Genomic DNA, 20562 nt, shown 5'->3' with positions numbered 1-20562 from the left:
CCGCCGCCGCCCCGCCGGGCTCCCGCGGGCCGCCGCCGCCGCGCAGGGGCCCGCTCTCCAGCACCTCGCGGTAGGTGATGAGCTCCTTCTTCTCCTTGGCTTTGGGATCAAACGACTTGGAGACAAACGCCGTCAGCTCCTCCATGGCTCAGGGGCGCGCTGCCCCGGCTCCCCGGGCGGGCATCCACGGGGCGGGGAGGTGGCGGCGGCGCCCCGGGCCGTGCCGAGCCGAGCCGGGCCGGGCCGTGCCGCCCGACGTGCAGGGCTCCCGGGGTCTGATAGCGACGCCGCGATTGAAGTGGCACTATTTATACTTTGCAAAGCCGGCCCCTTGTTCCCGGCGAATTACCTCCCCTCGGAGCTCTGAATGGACCCCTTCCTTCCTCCCTTCCTTCCTCCCGTCCTTGCCGGTCGCCCGCCCGCCGCGGGGCACTGCGGCCACGGCACCGCCCGCCCGCCGCGCGCTGCGCCCTAATTAATTTAATTAGGCGCGGGACCGTGTGCGAGGTCCCGGGCGAGCGCGACGCGGAGAGGGGCCGGGGCGGCGGGGGAGTGGCCACCGGGACGCGCGGGGGGGCGGCGGGGGGCGCGCAGGCTCCGCGCACCGCCCCGCGTGGGTCGGGTCAGCCCCGCAGCCCGCGGGCACAGCGAACCGGAGCGGCCCCGCCGCGGCAGCGGCCCCGCGGGAGCCGCAAAAGTTCCTCCGTGGGCGCCCGAATCCCCCGAATAAACGAGGGGATAATTGACAGAGAGAAACGCGGCCGCGTCAGGAGCGGGCGCGCATCGAGGCGTCAGATTAGAGCCAAACACGCCAATATTGCTAATATTGTTTTCCCTTTGTTTTTTTTAAATCCCATCACGGAGCAGTTCTGTTGACGGAACTCGCCTCTCTTCCACCTTTGCTAAATTCTAATAAATTATTCAGAATTGTTTAACTCTTGCCTGTGTATCGATTTTTCATTGACCTTTGGGGCGATGACTTCACATAACGGAGCGGTTATTTACCGGGGCAGGTTCGGTACCGGGGGTGGCATTAGCGTTTATTCAGAGCCGCTCACACGCGACCCCGCCGCGACAGGAGCGAGCCCCGGTCCCTCCGCTCCAGGGCCCGCGCGGGGCGTTCTCGATCCCAGGGACATCGGGCACCGGGGGATTCGGTGTGACCGACCCCGCCGCGGCTGCCGACCCGGTGGGTGACCCTCATCAGCCCCTCCGCCCTGACATTTCGTTTACCCCCACGCGCGTTTCGCGATTCCCGTGGCGGGGAGCGCGTGCTCGGGAGCTCGCGTTAAACGAATCAAATTCGGTGAAAAATCGAATTAAGTGAAGTGATTAAATCGTTCTGTCATATTTCTGGTCGTTGCCCGGCGGGTCCCCGCTCGGTCCGTGCCCAGCCGCGCCCGGCGCGCTCCGTCCCGCGGGCACGGCCGCGGTGCCCACGCCGCGCGTGGAGAGCTGTCCCTCCGCCCGCGGGGGCGGCTCTCGGTGCCATAAAACACCGACCCTCCTTTAACTCTTCGAGACGGAACGAAATCCCCTCCGTGCCGCCGTCCCCGCGCGGTCCCCGTCACCCGCGGCGGGACACGGAGCGCGGCGGGACACGCGCTGTGCCCGTGGGTCGCCGCGTTGGTCGCCGTGTTGGCCACGGTGCAGACAGCGCTCCGTGGGCTCTGCGCCCCCCTGGGCAGCGGGACCCCGACCCCGGAATCACCCACGCTCCCCTCCTGCCCGACACCCGCGGCGTGTCACGCCGTGCGCCCGTGGGTCATCGCGTTGGTCACCGTGTTGGGCACGGTGCAGACGGGCTCCGTGGGCTCTGCATCCCCCCGTGGGCAGCGGGACCCCGGCCCCGGCCCGGCCCCGGCCCCCGCCCGTCCCGCGTGGGCGTTCGCCGGCGCGCCGCATCCATGGCTCGGCGCTCGCTGTGGCCGCCTGGCCGCGCTCGGCGGTGGATTGGCGCTGCCTGCCCGCCGCCCCGGAAGGCGCTGGGCTCGAACCGGGGCCGCGGAGGCGCCGCAGGTACGGGGACAGGGGGACAGGGGGACACGGGGACAGGGGGACACGGGGACACGGCGGGACCGGCCCCCAGGGCACGGCAGGCGGGGATCGGCGGCCGCTGCCGGGGCCGGGTGTGCCCAGCGGCCGCGCGGCCTCCGGTGCGGGCTGTGCGCGGGGCAGCGCCGGCCGCGCACGTGGAGCCCCGCGCGGGGGTGTCCCGGCCCCCCGGGAGGTGCCGAGCAGCCGGGATGCGCGGGCTCCGTGGGACGGAGTGCGTGGAGCTGCTGTTCCTGCGGGCAGCGAGCGAGCAGTGTTATTTCTGCTGTGAAATCCCGGTGCTCGGGGCCTGTCCCGGTCCGCACTGCGCTGCTGGGACAGTCCGGGAATTCTCCTGGCGGCAGATGCCGTGTTCAGGACGTGCCGTTTTCCAGGAGGGTGTTCCCTTCAGTCCTGACTCGTGCTTGCTGCGGCTCCCCGGCCCTGGCTCCAGGCGGTCCTTGGGAGGGAGGGATTTCTGTGTCCTTAATGGTGAATTTGTCCTTTGTTCTGCTCCCAGGCTCTCCCCGGTGGATCAGGAGGTGCTGCCTCGGTGGCCAAAAGTGTGAGGAAGGGTAAAAGTTTGGCTGGAGAAAATGAACAAGTTGAACCCGTCTGTGCTGGGAAGAGGAGGAGCAGGGAAGGGAACGGAGCTGGGAAGGGGCTGGAGCCCCAGGAGCGGCTGAGGGAGCTGGGAAGGGGCTCAGGCTGGAGCAAAGGAGGCTCAGGGGGGACCTTGTGGCTCTGCACAAGTCCCTGACAGGAGGGGGCAGCCGGGGGGGGTCGGGCTCTGCTCCCAGCGAACAGGGACAGGAGGAGAGGGACACACGTATTTTGATATAAATATAAACCAGCACAATGCAGACACGAGCCCTTCTCACAGCTGGGAATGTTTGGGTTTTGTGCAGATTGAAGATGGGCCGCCGCTCCTCGGACACGGAGGAGGAGAGCAGGAGCAGGAGGAAGAAGAAGCACCGCAGGCGCTCCTCCTCCAGCAGCTCCTCGGACAGCAGGACCTACAGCCGGAAAAAATCGGGGAGGAAATCCAGGTCGAGGTCGCGGTCTCGGGATCTCCAGTCTTGGACCCATTCCTATGAGAAAAGGTGCATTTGGAGGAGTTTTTAGAAACTGAGCTCTTTTATATTACGGCAGAAAGCTGGAAGTGTTTGAATCCCATGGGTTGGAATTTTGTAGCACAGATTGTTCTGAACCTTGGAAGGTGTGAGAATGTTTTCATTTCCATCAAAATAAAAGCCTAAACCCACCACTGTGACCAGAAATACCCACACCTCCTTCCCCCCACAGGAGCAGTAGAGCAGGGCACGTGCAGACCCAAAGGTAACTTGTGCTTCAAACCAGAGAAACCCCAGCCAGCTGAAATAGCTCTTCCTTTCTTCTCCCAGCAGGGACACCTTCCCCTATCCCAGGCTGCTCCCAGCCCCAATGTCCAGCCTGGCCTTGGGCACTGCCAGGGATCCAGGGGCAGCCAGGGGCAGCTGCTCTGGGCACCCTGTGCCAGGGCCTGCCCACCCTCCCAGGGAACAATTCCTTCCCAATCTCCCATCCATCCCTGCCCTCTGGCACTGGGAAGCCATTCCCTGTGTCCTGTCCCTCCATCCCTTGTCCCCAGTCCCTCTCCAGCTCTCCTGGAGACCCTTTAGGCCCTGGAGGGGGCTCTGAGCTCTCCCTGGATCCGTCTCCTCTCCAGGTGAGCACCCCCAGCTCTCCCAGCCTGGCTCCAGAGCAGAGGGGCTCCAGCCCTGGAGCAGCTCTGTGGCCCCATCCTGGTTGTCTCAGTCTGGCTTGTGGTGGTGAATTTATTAGGAAGTGGAGCTGGAAAACTCTCCTGGTGTCCAGCTGCCCTGTAAATCCTGTAGGAAATGCTCCTGACAAACCTTCCTGTAGTGGCTGCAGGGTGTGGCGAGGAGGGACCAGTTGGGTACTTGTGGGGGCTTCCTCAGGGATTTATTCCCAGCCCTTTGTGCTGCTGAGGATCTCCATCCTCCCTGAGGGCCAGCGCAGGGTGCCCTGGGCTGTGATCCCAGCCGTGTGCAGTCTGAATCCCGTTAGCCCAGCGCAGGCATGGCCAGCCCCCAGGGAAACCAGAGGGGGACTGGGGGCTGGATGGAGACCAGTGCACTTAAACTGCATCAAGGAAAGGGCCAGGGCTCTGCTCTTAGGGTCTTGGCTTTGCCCTTGGAGTAGGGCATTTGCTCCTGGCAGTTCAGTCCATGTACCACGCTGGGGTCCCCCTGGATTTATCCCTGACCCTCAGGAATCAAAGGCAGCAGTTTCTAGAATTCCTGTCCTTCATCTAGCAGGAACATCACATTCCCTTTCCAGGTGCAGCCCTGTTCTTCAGCAGTTAACCTGTATTTTCCAGTACTCCATCTCCTGCAGCCCCTTTCCCTTATGCTGGATAATCTCTGAGCACATCCTGAATTCCAGGAGTGTTTCCTTGGTGTTACATTTTAATATTAATCACATGTAAAGGTCAAAAATAGGGGGGATTGTAACTGTTAATTAGTTAACTATTGGGGAGATGGAGAGGAAATGTTCCAAATGAAGATTTGGAACATCTCCCCCCTCCCAGTTTTGGATTTAGTATGATTTCTTCCACCTTTCTCCTTGGTGTGTAAGAATTTATTCTTTGAATAAACAAAACTGGGAGGGAGGGGAAAGGAAGATACCCTTTTGATTCCTGATTGGACTCAGGAGGGCACTGCCCTTAAATGAACTCAAATGAAATAAATTAACACTGATTACTAATTGTACTTAAAGAAAGCCCCAGGCCGCTTCCCTTTCTTGCCTGGGCTGGGGATTTTGGAGGATCGTCTCCTTAGGGCAGCAGTGTCCATGGGAATGTGAGCTACTTGTTACAGGGGAATAGTAGGAGTTGAGGCTTCTGGAGCACCCTACAACCCTCCCCCCAGGTTTGTAGACGTTTTCTCAGGAATTGTTAGGGGTTTGTCCCTGTTTAAGGTTTTGGTGAGTGCCACGCTCACCCCTGGCTCTGTTGCAGGCGCAGACACAGATCCAGCAGCAGCTCTTCCTACGGCTCCAGGAGGAAGCGCAGCCGGAGCCGCTCCAGGGGCAGAGGCAAATCCTACAGGTCGCAAAGGTCCAGGTCAAAAAGTAGAACAAGGAGGTAAGGCTCTTGCCCAGGAAAAAGCAGTGTTATTTCTGCTGTGAAAACATTCCTGTGAAGCCCTGACATAATTACTGAGCTTGGAATAAATGGAAATAATGGCTGCAAGTGATGGTCTAAACCACACATCCCTTGAAACTTCCTAGTTTGGGATCTCTGGAGTGCTTTGCATGCACTAAATGTATGTTTCAGTTACCCTGGTGAAACAATTTTGAAGATAAGCTATTTATTTTGCATTTGATTCAAACAAGAAAAAAACATTAATAGGGTCTCTTGGCTTCATAGAATCATTTGGAAATATCTTGTGGATGTTTTTTGCTTCCTGCTTTCCCTAACTCCCACACATAACACTTGCTCCCTGAAGTTCAGAATAAACTGAGTTTCTCATCTGTGTTTCTCTTGGAAAAGGATGAGTATTTAGATATGCAATCCTTTATTAATATTTAAGGATGTCTTCAGTGAATTTTTGCACATGTTGGTTTGGGACAAACAAGTATTTCACAATTTAAATATTTAAATCCTAATGAGAAGTTGCAAAAGGTATTATAAAATCTGCTTTTCTTCTTTAATTAAAAGAAGCTCAAGTTGTGTTTGTGTGTGTTTTTAATTAAGAAGTTTAACTGAAGTTTATCCTGGATACCAGGTTTGCCATTAGCATTTTCTAGTGGTTTTAAATTAATTGTTGAGTGCATCAGGCAGGTCAAAGCTGTTTGGGTGTGTATTTACAAATCTTCAGCCAGGTGATTTTGTGTGCCTGCACTAAGAATTTGTTAAACCTGTGATTTCCAAATCCAAACCAGGAGAGCTGTTGCCTCTAAATGTTGAAAAATTGTTGGTGGAAGATGTGAATATTCCCCTTTCTCTTATTTGTGCTGTGCCATGACTTATTCCCAGCTGTTCATTGGAAGAGTTGCCTAGACCCTTTCTTGCTGCGGTGCCTTTGTAGAAGAAATTTGATTATTTAAACAGCCTGACCTCTCTTGGAGTGTCCTCCCTATCGGAGCTGTACAGATAATCTGTGAATATCCACTTTTTCCCCTAAGAAAATCAGTTTGAACCCCCAGAAATGTCAGAAGAATGAGGTGAAAATGAAGGTTTTTCAGCATATCACATATTCAGTGTTAGGAAATGGGATTTTATTATAATAAATACAAATTCCAGTTCCCATTAGCTATGGTTTAATGGCCATAAAATAATATAGAATAAATAGAAATTGCGGATCTCACTACCTATGCTCTAGTGGTCATCTTTTCTATAGGGGTTTGATTTTAATCATGGTTACAATATATGGAAATTAGGCACCTAAAAACTTGAAAAACATGGCTATGGCTAGAAAATATGTGTATCAGGTATGTTATGTATCAGGTATTTTATGTATCAAATCCTTTATGCATCAGCTGTGCAGCACTAGAGGGGGAGAGCTGCCCATTCCTTTAAATGCTGGTCCTATTCACACACACTGAGGGAAAATACTGATAAATAGCACCCTAAATGATCCCAGAAGAGTCCAAAAGCTTAAAATCAAGCCCAGCAGGACACATTCCATCCTTTATTGTAATTTTTCCAGGTCTGCTGGTAATGTTTCACTGAGCAGCTGTGGATTAATCTGATTTTGGGGAGTTAAACCTTGGTTTAGCACAAAGCTGCTTCTTGGGGCCTGTGCTTGCCCTGGTTGTCAGTGCTGAGCTCTTGCAGTGATGCCAAATAATCCCTTGTCTGCCTCAAAGTCACTCAATCCAAGGGCTCACCAGCTTTCCAAGGACTTTAGGATTCCTCAGAAGGAAGAGATCATGGGGGAAAGAAGGAATGTGATGGAGGGGTAGAAAAAGTAAACCTAAAAATAAAAATGCTGGGAAAAGGTGATTCAGGACTGGGGTTCTCTGTCTCTTCCCGTGCATGACCTGGGGCAGGTGTGGAGGAGGGAAGGGAGGAGCTGCCAGGGCCCAGGGGTACCAAAGGAGATGGTTCCTATGGATGAGGAATGGAGCTGGGGCAGCCTGTGGATCCCAGAAGTGGGAATGGATTAAAAAGGCAAGTGGACAAGGAAAGTCCACTCAAAGCTGGTAAATGCACAGACAGTGTTTGTCTTGGGAAATGTGTGTATTTGTGGTGCTGACATGGAATTTTCATGAATTCCGTCTGTAATTCCCAATTTTTTTTGTTCAGGGTGGGACAACTTACTTTCCTGTGACTTTTCACGTGGAGAAACCACTTGTAAATAATTAATGAAAGGACCCAGAGTAACTCAGGCAGCCCCTTGTGTTCCTGCAGTAAGGAATGTATTATCCAGAGAAATATTCCTGGTGATCTCCAACTTCTGGATGGCCAGGGGAGGGAGGAAAAGCTGCTGCCCCACCTGGAAAGTAGCAGGAAAGGGAAGATCAGCCCTGTGTTTGTAACCCTCCTGCTGCACCTGCAGGGGATTATCCCAGTTAGGAGCTGAGCAAATGCCATTTTAAAATTTCATTTTATTTACTGTGAGTCTGACTCTAGAAAATTACCTTCATGTTGGAAGTTAAGGTCTGTTACATGGTCTCTTTAAATCCCTGGAATTGTTTTTGGTATAAATCATGCAGGTGGCACAGATTCTGGATCCTCTACCATCTTTTCTTCCCACAGTCCCTTACCAGCTCTCAATTTGTTTCTCAGGGTAGTGAAGGTGTTGTTAAAAGTAATGTATTTTTTAAATAACTTCTCTAACAGAGGTGTTTTATTTGAGCAGGTGATTTACAGATCTCCAGCAGTGCAAAACACTGAGATAGATCAAGTTTTGTTTTGAAAAGTTGGATTTTTGTAATGACACATGTAAGATATTTTAAATAGGTGTTGTTTGTAACCTAAACTGATTTTTTGTGCCTTATTTGAGCAGATAAGGAAACTTGTGCATATTATGATTATTTTATTTTAGATGCATTTTTAGAGTGAAAAAAGTGCAGCTTCCCAGTAATGGTTGTGTTTCATTTGAGAAGCTAAAGGAACTTGTGCATATGTTGACTATTTTATTTTAGATGCAGTTTTAGGGTGAAAAAAGTGGGGCTCCCCAGTATTGCCTGTACTTTATTGGAGAGGATGAAGAAACTCGTGCATTATTATCACTACTTTGTTTTAGATGCATTTCTGGAGTTAAAAAAGTGGAGCTTCCCAGAAACGGTTGTGTTTTATTTGAGAGGATAAGGAAACTTGTGCATGTTATAACTATTCTGTTTTAGATGAATTTTTAAAGTCAAAAAAGTGGAGCTTCCCAGTAATGCTATAAATTCCAAGCTGTCCTACAGCGAGGGAGTACAATGCAAATACGACTTAATAAGATCACAAACTGAATTTCAGCAGAAACAACCAAGATTTACATTAAATTAGGAATTTTAAAACCGATTTAGTTTGTTTTACTGAGCATTTGCTTAATAACATTTCGCCTCCTTGCAATCTTTTTAAAGCCAATAATTCGTCTGTGAAGCGCAGGCACATCCTCCTGTGGAAAAATTGGAAGCAACAGCTCCCAGCTCTGCAACCACACATCCAGAGCTGGAAAGGAATATTTCAGCTCCACAGAATTTAATAAATCATCCCATTTCCTAATTTGATCGTATTAGATGCTGATGTGGAAGGAGCATTTCAAATAGCAGCTCCTCATTAATATACATCAGGCTGGGGAATAGCAGGGAATACTTATGGAGGGATGTCACAGTTCCTGTTCCTTAGTTTACTAAGTGGAACAGGTTGATGTGATCCTGGGTGTTATTTGTCACTGTCTTGCTAAAATGGTTTGGGTCGAGTTATGGAGTCCAGAAAGACGGCGGCTGATAAATCAAAAGTGGATTGAGTGGACAGGAGGCAGTGATTGATACCGTGACAGGATATGAAGAAAGGAATCTTGATAGGAGCATGCCCGATATTGAATATGAGAAGGAAAATGGCCCTGGAGTATGGATATTATTCAAGGAAATGAGAATAATAATATCATCTTGAAATTATTGCTGGGTGAAGATTAGGAGAGTTCTTATTAGAATATTCTGCTGCTGTGCCGTGCAGGAGCTCGGCTCCCGCAGAATTCCGGGGTGGATGGAGTCCTGGGAATATTTGGAGAGTTTCCACTGCGATTGTTCTGCAAGTTAATCATATATAAAATACTTTGCAGCAGAACTTGCAGCACAAATCTTCTAATTCATGGAGCTTTAAATAGAATTAACCAAAAAATGTTGACCTTTATTCCCTGATTTCACCCAATCCCGTGATTAGAGAGTATTCCACTGGAATTGCCTTTGAATATGCAAGTTTGCTTTGTTGTCTGCCAAGTGTCTTTGGCTTCTCCTGTTATGTTAAACTGCAAACTGCTGCCTTAAAATACCTTTAATGCACTTCAAAATTGACACAAAACCAGCAAGTACATCCATACATACTGAAGAAGAAAAGAGATTATATGGAAAGTAATCCTGCCTGGAGACCTGATCCTTGGGAGTGTGGCTGAAGGAGGTGTTTGATCAGGTTTTACATCTTATTTCTTTACCATTCCTCCAGTGTAATTAATTTACTATTGAAATGTCTGCAGTTTATTGCAGTCCAGGGCAGGGGAGCTGCTGCTCGGGGCTGGCTTTGGAATAGGCTCAGGTTTGGGGATGCAAAAGCAGCGGCCATTATCCCAGCAGTGTGCACTGGAATTAACCTGGGTTCAACCCTCCCAGCCTGGCAGAATTCTTTGTGTTTAGCAGTTAATTTTGTAATATTTAGAAAGAGGGTCCTCAAGTGCAGTGTGAAAAGGAGCATTCAATAGCTGGAAGTAAAACCCCACTGATTTTTTATTTTTTTTTTAATCTTTGAGAATTTCCTTTTTTTAATATCTGCTTTAAAAAACCCAGACCACTGCTTTGGTATATTTTAGAGAAGGGTTGGTGCTGCACAGTTTGTAGGACTTTTAAAAGATATTATCACTGACTGCTTTTGTATTTGTGTTACTCGGACCTGTCTTCAGTTAATCTCCTTTTTTCCATACAATGTATTATTTTAGTGTGGATTAATGTGCTGGAGCCCTTCCACATTAAAACCTGGCCTATCAGACCTCACAGCTGATAAGAACTGTTGGATCAAGACACAATCTGTAGTGATTTTGTTCAGAACAGCCTTTTATTTACAGCTGTGTCTGTCTGTCCTGCTTGGCACACACTGGTAGAGAGCTTTCCATGGATTACAGAGCAGGGGCTTAATTGTGAACAACTTCAGGAGAAACCTCTTCAAACAGCATTGGCCTAAAAGGAAAAGAAAGCTTTTTAGGAGAGAGGAAAATAAAAGGTATGGATGTTTTGAGTGGACAGCAGACAGACAGAGAGTAAAATTGTGATGGGCCTGGTGAATTTGCTGGAGAGTTTATGGAGGAACAGGAGGGTGTGGAGTAGGGAGTGATTAAAAAAAAAAGGAATGGAATGTCTCCAGTAGTGGGCAAAGATCCCTTGTAGTTGTGTGGAGTTGAAGAGTGATTTTTAAGGGTGTTAAGGTGTGAATTTCAGGGTGATGCAGCTGTGTGGATTAAAGCTGGTGCTGTTCCAGGTGAGGGCAGAGGTCTGGCTGCAGGACTGAGCGTTGGCACAGGTGATGTTGGCTGTTCCAGGGAAAAGGAACAGCTCAGGGACAAAGGGAAGGTTTCTGGACTGCCCATCCACCAGCTTTGTGTGCTGGGAGGAGGTGAAAGTGGAGTTTGGGTAGGAGCAGCAGGACTGACTCAGAGCAATGGGACTGGGACAGGCAGGGACACCCGGGGCCCTTTTGCTGCTGCAGGACACCAGGAATGACCTGAGCTGCCCACACCAGGGTTGGGCACACAGGGACAGGGCTGAGCAGCTCTTCATCTAGGAAAATCCTTTGGAAATACCTCCCTTGGAAGAATTTTCCAAAGAGAAGCAGACAGGAGTCCTATCAGAAGCCAAGCAGTGCTGTTTAATTAGAACATTGCTTTTGAAATTCCAACCCAAGCCATTCCATGCCTCTATAATTTTATCCTTGTAATTAATTCTTACGATTGCTTAATTTTTTGCCTGGTTGTAGCCACTGGAGTTCCTATTCCTTTCAAGCATTGATCTGCTGCTGTCCTTGTTTCCCAAGTTAACCCACTCAGGTGCAATTATGTAAGGAATCAGTGGAAATATTACATGCTCCTCTCTTTTTTTACTGCTGTGGAAGTTTGAAGCCTTTGGTCCATTAGCAAATAGATTTAATTAAGATATTGCAGCATTTCTTTCATGAAGCTTCAAATGAAAGCTTGGGGCAGGAAGGTGGAATTTACATTACTGAGTGTGATCTGTAGTTTTCCTGCTGGTGGTAATGTCAGCTCATGTTTACTTTTCCCACAAGAAATCCAACCCTGCAGTTTTTATTTAGGATCTTGTTGCATTCCAGGTTGTATCAGCAACAGCCTCTAAAAGTAGCTCTTCATTTTGTTGTAATAACTGATTTTTTTCCAAGAGAAATGAGCAGTTTGTGTACGTGGCTGCACAGGAAAGGCACAGAGGTGGAGAAGGAGCAGTGGAGATATCCTGGAGCACCAACCACTGCCGAGCTCATTGCCCAGCCCTAATTGACCACTTTGGGAAATTAAACTTCACAAGGCAACGCCAAGGGCCCTCCAGTTATCAATAAGGCCACAGAGCTGCGAGTGACAGTTACTTTGATGCCTTTCATTGGTATAAAACCAAAAAAAAGCCATAAAAAAAAAAGCTCTGAATGCATAAGTGCTGTTCATTTAGAGCTCAGGCTCGAGTCTAATTACACGTAAAGTTGGTTTTCTGTGCAGCCCAGGTGTTATGTACACACTGTGTGTTTAAAGTAGAGCTGCTTATTTCTCTAGAACCTTTTATTCCTCCCTTTGGAAGAAGGTGCACTTGCAGGTTGTTGGGTTTTTTAATGCTTCAGTTTTCTGTTTGGAAAAGGTACTCAAGAAGGCAAGAAAAATACGCCTCCCCTTAGTGGGGAATTGCCTTTTTGATTTCTGTGTGTCTGCATTCTAAACCACCATGTATTTTAAGTTTGTTTTTTTTTTTAATCCTCTTTTTTTCCTCTGCTACCAAAGCTCTGGCCATGAAATAGAATCTGTTATTTCTTTGCTGCAGAGCTCAGGTTTCTCGAGGCAGCCCTGCACAAGCAGATGTCTTAAGGATGCCCTGGTAATCCAAGACCCTCTTTGCTCTGTAAATTGTTGCTCTTTCCAGGGTTCATTTCTAGGAGTGATTTTCCCACTGTGAAACACAAAACAGTAGAATTTAGTAGTAAAAATTTACTTTTTATTCCCATCTTTCACTTTTTCTAATTCTAATAATGTATGGCAGGAACAGAATCTGCTTAAAATGATGCAGGCAAAAAATGTGGATTTCTGCCAAAAAAGTGATATGGAAAGGGTGTGTTGGGCATGGAGTGATAGAGCAAGGGGGAATGGCTTCCCACTGCCAGAGGGCAGGGTTAGATGGGCTATTGGGAAGGAATTCCTGGCTGGGAGGCTGGGAGGGTGGGGAGGCCCCTGGATCCCTGGCAGTGCCCAGGGCCAGGCTGGATGTTGGGGCTTGGAGCAGCCTGGGACAGTGGAAGGTGCCCCTGCCCATGGCACTGGATGAGCTTTAAGGTCCCTCCCAACCCAAACCATTCTGTGATTCCCTATAAACCAGCGTCCATGCCCTGGAATTCTTTGCTCTCAGCTTTTTGCAGGATTCCAGGCATTGCTCCTTAGCAGGAGGTTGCTGTGTGAGAGCAGGGCAGTCCCTGCTGCAGGCAGGGTTTGGGTGCCTTTGTGACAAGTGTTATCCCATGAAAACCAATTTTCCTTTGAGATCCAGTCAGGCAGCTCCCAGTCAGTGTTGGTACCATTCCCAGTGTGTGCTTTGGCAGTGAGCTCGTGCTGGATTAAGCTGATTAAAATCGAGGTACCCTGACACTCCCTGGCTGTCCCTTCATCCTTTGTGTTGCTGCTTCTTCTCCTCTCACATCTCAACTCCAGAGTTTCTGGGGGTTTTCCCAGTTTCCAGGGCAAAGCACTGAGGCTCCCAGGAGTGCCAGAGCAAGATGTAGAGCTGATAACTCCTCATCTGCTCCTGATGCAGCTTAATTGGCATCAGACCGTGGCCCTGTCGGAGCCATGGCAAAGCTGCGCTTGACTTCTGTGATTCCAGATCTTCCCGAGCTGGGATGTTCTAGGAAGGAAAGGTTCCCAAAAGAACTTTGATAATTGCAAGCATGCACAGAGTTTTTGTGCTTCTGCTGTTGAAACAGAGTGTGAGTAACTGAACAAAATATTTAATGTTAAATATGTGGTCACGCTACTAAAAATATGGGAAAACTTGGATTTGGTTTTGTGTGGTGTAACTGAAGACAGGTGTATTTAAATATATAATGTGTATTTAAAAAAACCTAAAACCTAGGAAGAGATGGGAATTTGTTATCTCTATCATCATTTTAACTATAATTCAAATATTTTGATTGTACACTTGTAGAATTTTATTTTGAATCTTAAGTTTTCTGCAAAATTCTTACATGCAAAGCCCCAAAATCCTGGGAAATGTGTTCAGTAGGGAGTTTCCTTACCCACAGACATTATTGTAAGATATTCTCCAGTTGTGTTTTTTATTGGATCATATCCATATCTCTTGATGAGAGGCAAGTGAAGGCAACCTCTCAATGAATTGAGAGGCTCAGATTGTGCTCAGCTCCAATAACTGATGTAAGTTCTTGCTGTAATTCTGTGCCACGGATTTATAGCCCAGAAATGAAGGCAAGGCCAGCAGTATGGGTTTGTTATTTTTAATTTTGTATAAACTCTTAGGTATCTGTTTTTCTTCCATAGTTTTTGGTTCTCCTCTATGGAAACAGGCAGGGATAAACTGAATTGTGATAGAATTTAAATTAATCTGTGGCACAGCACTGAAAATCTGTTCCCAGTCCATATCAAAAAGAGATGATAAAAGTTTTCCTGTTAAAGCTCTGAGCTTCTTGATTGGAGAATGGGTTAAAAAAAAAAAAAGTCTTTTCCTATCTTTCTCCTATATAGTCTTCTTGAAGTTCTTCCAAATTAGATTTTAAATGCCAATTAGGAGGTTGAATATACTAAAATAAAAGCAAATACAACCAAAATGGCCTCACCTTATGGCTAGTTAGGCTTTTTCTCTCAAAAGCAGAACCTTTGCTCTGAGCATGGCTTTGAGAAAGATATTCAGCTTAATGAACACATTAATTAGAACCATAACTATTTATAAGATAATTAGAAACGAAGCACGGTAAACTGGGCTTTTCCTGCAATTAATGGAGGATTAATTACTGGAGGTAATGAAGTGGATTTTTAAATGCATTAAGGTGAAGTACAGAGATGTGCAAGGCTTTGTGATAGTTGCATAATTATTCCAGGCTGTTTGAGCAGAGCTCGTATGAGCTTGCTAATAAGCATCATTGCATCATTATGTATGCACTTAAAAAGACTTACCACCAAAATGACTGCCTAATTATTTCTAATTGGCAGGACTCTGTGTAGTCATTGAGCTGTTTGTAGCCATTTTAAGGTTCATTTAACTATCCTTGGGGCCATGTGATAGATGGAAAAAAGCTCCCGCTCCACGCTGGCCTTGGCTGGCGCCGTTAATCAGTTTTGGTGGGCTCCAGTTTGAAATGCATTTGCTCCTGCAGAGGTCAAAACCTGAAGTAGTCCAAGCAAAGTTTGGCTTTTTGAAGCCACTTGACTGTATTCATTAGCAATTAGTAAAATAATTGTGTCTGTCGCTGTGTTTGGATTTCTGTCGGGCCGGGCGCGCTTTCATCGCCGGCCCTTCTTACGGCGCATCAGCTTCCCAGGAGTCCAAACCTTCTTCCCAGAGCCCCTTTTAGCAACTTCAGTGCAGTGCCTCGTGTTCAGCTGCAGCACCTTTCTTCAGTCATTTGTTCCCTTAACCAGCTCCCAGCATTTCACCACCAGCAGCTCCTTTGCTCCCGGTTGATTCCTGAGTGGAAGTTTCTACTCCGGGACAGCACTGCAGGGCTTTTCAGGGCATCTCCGAGGAATTTTAGGCACTGAGCAGTGAGAGAGGAATCCAGGAGCAGGCAAATCCTGCTGCTTCCCAGTGTTTGGCAGTTTGGGACATCCGTTCCCAGGATGTTGACTGCTCTGACACCCAAGGACACCACCCGGCAGCGGGAATAACCCCGCTTGTCCCCAGTCCCCGTGTCGGGTTAGTGCAGTGCTGCCACCAATAATTCCACTGGAGATCTTGTGGCTCCCCTCTCCAAATGCCCTGCTTGGAGATGGTGGAATCAGGCTGGAGTGATTTTATCTCCCCATGTAGGATTTAACGTGACATCCCATTAGGAAGTGCCTGGGAAAGTTCTCCGGGAGCGTGTGGTCCTGCTGGATGTAATCACAACCATCTGCAGGGTGCTGTGAGCCTACAGGAGCCACTCGTGCAGCTTAGGGAAACACTGCGAGCAAATTGCAGCCTGATAAAAGAAAGGTCAGCATTGCCATTGTGGCCACCAAAAATGGGGGTTGAGTAATTTCATATTAATGCATAACCCAAACAATTATTATGGTTGAAGTGTAAGGTTGATCGAAAAGAGTTATTCATTAAAAAAACAACCAAAATGTCATTGATTTCAGGAGATATTAGTTCAAGTAACAGATACTGATTCAAATAACAGATATTACTTCAAATAACAGATAAAGGATTAAAGCAAATTAATTGTGGCAACTTAAACTAAAGCAGAAACAAATCCTTAAGGAAAACTGCAGAATTGTTTCAATTTTTTAAAAACAGGTTTAATTTTGAGACTTCTCTGAAGGTAGTTTTTAGATCACTTTGTAAGCAAATATTCAATACAGAAAAATGATGTAAAATACAAATACCCCTTCTTATTCATTGCGAATTTTATTTTATGGAGTCCCAAGAAATGTGTGGTGATGGAAATTGCTCTGTAGCTTATCAGAACTAGGAAATGCATTTTAGAGTGAAACCACAGTTTTAATTATATCTATATAATCTGGAATATATATATATATCTTATATATATATATTAGATATATATATATATCTAATAATCTGGAAACTGGGTAGTTAAATTAAAGTAAATTAGACTTTCAGTGCAAATGGTACCCACTTCCTCAGAGGGTGACAATGAGGGGGGTGAGGATGAGTTGTTCCTCACCCCTTGGCTGAAAGGAATGTTGGAAATGTGATTGTTACAGATCAGGCAGCAGGATAAAGTCAGATCTGGAGCATTCTGGTGACTCTAAAATACCTGAATTATGGGTTAATTAAGCTCCCTTGCTTCAGCCAAATCAAAGAGATGGAATTCTCTGAATCATCTGGTGAAGTCTTGGCCTTATTCAGAGCATCACTCACAGCAAGAGGATCCGATCGCGGGGCTGGAGCTGGAGGTTGGGAACCAAAGCCATGGAGTTTGTGGTGTGTCCCAGCTGGGGAGTGGAATGGATTGCTGGGAATGATTTGAGCTCATCCAGGGAATGGTGGCATCCCAGTGGCCTGTGGTCAGTCAGTGGACCTTGGGTTTTGGGGAGCAGGAAAGTGCCAGGCGGGATGGAGCTCTCTGCCCTCTGCAGCATCGAGGAGTATCCAGAACAGAACTCCCAGAGAGCTGGAGCTTGAGCAGCAGCAGGAACCTGTAAGTGTGAGGGAGAAAAAGTTAGAGAAACATGAAAAATACATCAGTAAAAAAGAAAAAAGTACACACAGCAGTAACACCTGGGGACATCAGTGACTCCTGGAAGGTGCTGGAGGGGTGGCAGGCGAGTCTCCCTTGCTTAGGATATTAACTCAGTATAAGTTACATATTTCAGTTCTAAAATCCTATTATAGTCTATTCCCTCCCCTCCAACATCCCCAGGATGGTACTAATTGTGTTAATTAACACCATGGTGGTGTGAATCTTCCCAGAGTTGTGGGGACAGAATTGTGGAAGGTTTTGAGTGACACAGCAGGTACTGGTTTATTTTTGCAATTCCTGAGCTGTCTGATTTGGGTAATATTCTCAGTGATGGAAATAATTCAGTTTTCATTTTAATTCTTGCCTTCAGGTCTGGAAATGAGATGAGTGTGGGACATAAGAGCTGCTGTTGCAGAGTCAGGAACCTGAGTGATGCTGGGCTGTCGCTGTTTCCTGGGTTAGCTGTGGCTTTGTGAGGTTCTTTCGTGTTGTAAACAAAAAGCAGAGCTTAGAAGAAAGTTCCATGAGACTCTTTTTTAAACAAAGCATAGGTATGTAGAAATCACATCATAATTCACCTTTATTACCCATTTTTATTGGCACTGACACCAACCAGTTTGTGCTCAGCATCATCAGTTGATCAGAACAGTCAGAACACATTTTGAAATATAATAATTAAGTACTTCTGTTGCTTTATGTATTTTTTTTTCTTAACAATCCAGATTTTGTTGTTTCTCTTTCTGGTGTGATTTATTTTACAGTATACATGCACATTCCATGATGAAAACACTGATTTTTAAAATAGCAAATGAAATTTTCAGCGTTTCTTCCCTGTCCTCCCATGGAGTTTTTAATTAGCTGTAAGAGTTGGCCTTTGGGGGGGGCAGGACAGGGTTAGAGGTGATAACTCCCAGTAAAGGAGATTTTGGGGCTGATAAAGGTGGCAGCTCCGTGCTCCTCAGCAGTCTCCAGGAATGGAGCTGTTCAGTTTTCATGCAGGAGAATATTAAAAACAGACCCTGCTTTCCTCTCTCCACTCTGTGTTTGTTACGTGCAAAATATTAAAGGGAGGTGCATCCAACTTGCAGGGAAATGAGAAAATTATCTCTGCATTTATAGAGAGTGCACTGGAAAATAGACATAAAATATCCAAACTCTTTGTATTGTCCCTCCACAAGATTTTGAGTGGATGGTGTGATACATTTTTGCTATTTTTGTGTATCTAAAGCCTTTTTATGACTTAATTTTTGAAGTTCAGTTACAGCAATTTTCATTAAAAATGTTAAGTTTGTTTTGCTTTTAGTTTGGGAAAACAAGGTGATATTCTAAAAATCTTTCTGTATTTATCAAAAACCTATGGTGGTAAAAAGCACAGTGGAATACCTGAATTTTTACATCTCGTAAGATTTAAACCTCAACCTGTCTGGTTGCCACTGAATTAACAAAAAAAATTGCCTTTTTTTTTCAGTTGTGACTACAGAGAATGGGTTCATTTGTTTTACTTAGGAAAAAGTAGAGCCACAGCTTTTCAGCCAGGTGTTATTTCCAGTATGTTCTTTGTGGTCATTATGAATCCAGTCAGTCTCAATATTCCCAGTCTTCCAAATTAGGTATTTATTTCTAGGAAATGCCTTAATCCTGTCTTTTTTTTTTGCCTTTTAAATGGTGTTGCAGTGTTGAAGAATGAGAAATATTCAGATTTTTTTTTTTCCCCCTGTTGTTTCAATTTTGGCTCTGTGCTGGTGGCACTTTGACAGCTCAGTTGCCAGAGATGGTGCTGCATGACCTAAATTGTGATTTTTGGGGGGTTTTTTTTGCAGTTTCTGAGAGCAGGTAGTGTCCTGGTGTGTAAGCTGATTTCAAACATCTGCTTAGGTAATTCCATTCAGCTGTCTAATCTCAGTTTGGGGGTGTAAGGACACACAAACATTAGAGTCCTTAAGCTCAGACCATCACTGTGGCCTTAGCTTTGGAGGTTTTATGATCACAAAACCTGAAATCCTGGGTTTGTCACAGGCAGACAGAGGAGCAGTGTTTACCTGTAATTAATTTGAGCTGAGGCTCAAGGGAAGTGGAAAACCTCAACCTGAAAAATCTCTTCTGTCTGTCCCTTAACATTTTACCATAATATCAGAGGTGTTGTCAAATTTACAACAAATAATTACCTGGCTTGTGATTCCATCTGGAAAATGAGTTGGAGCCTTTTCCATGGCTCTGGGATACATCCAGGTCTTCCTGGCAGGGCAGATGCAGAGTCACTAATGCCTGCATGAGGCAGAAAGGAATAACCTGGTGTGTTTATCCAGGGTCCTGCAAGAAAGCTGGACCTTTGTTTTTTCAAATAGATTCCAGCTGTATGGAGAATGGAATAAGCACACGTGTTTGTATGAATTAATTACAAGGTCTGGTGGATCTGCTTGCTAATAGAATATGTTATTCATTTGTTCCTGTAGAATTCCAGTTTTCCCTTTTTTTTGAGAAGATGTAACATGCCTTTCCTCCAGGATTGCACCTTTTAAGCTTCCATTCAGCTCGTTTTTTCCTGGTTGCTCTTTCCTCAGCCTAAGCAGTGACAGTTCTGGGATTTGGTTGGGAGAGGAAGGAATTTTCTTGCTGGGATCTTTGTGTGGCAAATCAACAATTGTTTTGCTTTTGCCTCACCTCGTGGTTTTAAACTTCTTGTATGAGCAGAAGACAAGTTGTCTATTCTCAGCTCATTTGTGCCTTTTTTTGTTTTGTTTTCAGATTATTGGAATAATATTTACTTCCCTTATCAACCTTAACTTTGGTTTTGTATGGAAGTTTCTATCTAATGTACCTGCAGCTGGGTACTGCACACATCTCTTTAGGTGTATGTGGGATTTATGCCCTTGAACTCCAAGACTGCTTTGAATGAGAAGGGACAAGGAATGGGAGGGACTTTTGACTGTTTATTTAATAGCCAGGAAAATGTACCAATTTCTGTATTAACTTCTGTTTCTTTAGTGTTTTATTCCCTAAAGATTATTAGGGTTAGATTCCAGGTTTTTTCTGGTCTGTCATGGCATGGCTACAGGAATACAAGGTTGGAGAAAGGTCCTGCTTTGGGATACACTTGTAAGAAGATGTGAGGGAAATCCATGTCATGTAAAATCAGATGTGTTCTTACCAGATGATCTTAACTTGAGGTTGAATTTTAGGAAAGAGTCTTCACACAGATTGACAAGGGAAATAAATGGTTTATCTCCCAGCAGTTTAATTAACCCATGATTTATCTCTCAGGTAACACTCAGTAAGGTCTATTTTTGGTTTCAGTTTGCCATGAAGTGTTCACTGAGGTGCTCCTGCAGCTGGCAGGGCCTGGTCGGCTTCTCTTCCATCGCCCGTTCCTCAGGCAGGGAGCTGGGCCTGAATTCCGGGAGAAGCCAGTTCTGAGCCCAGCCCTGCTGGCAGCTCAGGTGAAGGGAACTTGCTGTGTTTCTGCTGTTGGTTCTTCTCCCCTACTGTTGATCTCCCATGAAGGGAACTCGCTGTGTTTCTGCCGTTGGTTCTCCTCCCCCCATTGTTGATCTCCCATGAAGGGAACTCGCCGTGTTTCTGCTGTCGGTTCTTCTCCCCCACTGTTGATCTCCCATGAAGGGAACTTGCTGTGTTTCTGCTGTCGGTTCTTCTCCCCCGGTTGCTGATCTCCCATGAAGGGAGCTCACCGTGTTTCTGGCATTGGT

At 46.6% G+C, this 20562-nt stretch overlaps 2 protein-coding genes across 2 annotated transcripts in view; one reads left to right on the top strand and one right to left on the bottom strand.

The window, feature by feature from the left end:
- The window catches only part of SHOX2 (short stature homeobox 2), a 7070-nt gene extending 6537 nt beyond the window's left edge, over positions 1 to 533 (bottom strand). The window contains exon 1 of the mRNA XM_042042399.1: positions 5 to 533. Coding sequence (XP_041898333.1) covers positions 5 to 145 — 141 coding nt within the window. The 5' untranslated portion in view covers positions 146 to 533. The remainder of the gene's footprint in view (positions 1 to 4) is intronic.
- Positions 534 to 1942: 1409 nt separating this feature from the next.
- The window catches only part of RSRC1 (arginine and serine rich coiled-coil 1), a 99774-nt gene continuing 81154 nt past the window's right edge, over positions 1943 to 20562 (top strand). The window contains exons 1-4 of the mRNA XM_042042167.1: positions 1943 to 2019; positions 2555 to 2599; positions 2943 to 3137; positions 5057 to 5182. Of these exons, the coding sequence (XP_041898101.1) occupies positions 2950 to 3137; positions 5057 to 5182 (314 nt within the window). The 5' untranslated portion in view covers positions 1943 to 2019; positions 2555 to 2599; positions 2943 to 2949. The remainder of the gene's footprint in view (positions 2020 to 2554; positions 2600 to 2942; positions 3138 to 5056; positions 5183 to 20562) is intronic.

The sequence above is a fragment of the Corvus kubaryi genome, unplaced genomic scaffold (assembly GCF_017639235.1).
Source record: "Corvus kubaryi isolate FWS band 111438036 unplaced genomic scaffold, C.kubaryi_AGA036_p1.0 37397, whole genome shotgun sequence".
Classification (NCBI taxonomy): Eukaryota; Metazoa; Chordata; class Aves; order Passeriformes; family Corvidae; genus Corvus; species Corvus kubaryi.
The sequence above is the reverse complement of the archived record's forward strand: the minus strand, read 5'-3'. Positions and strand labels throughout refer to the sequence as shown.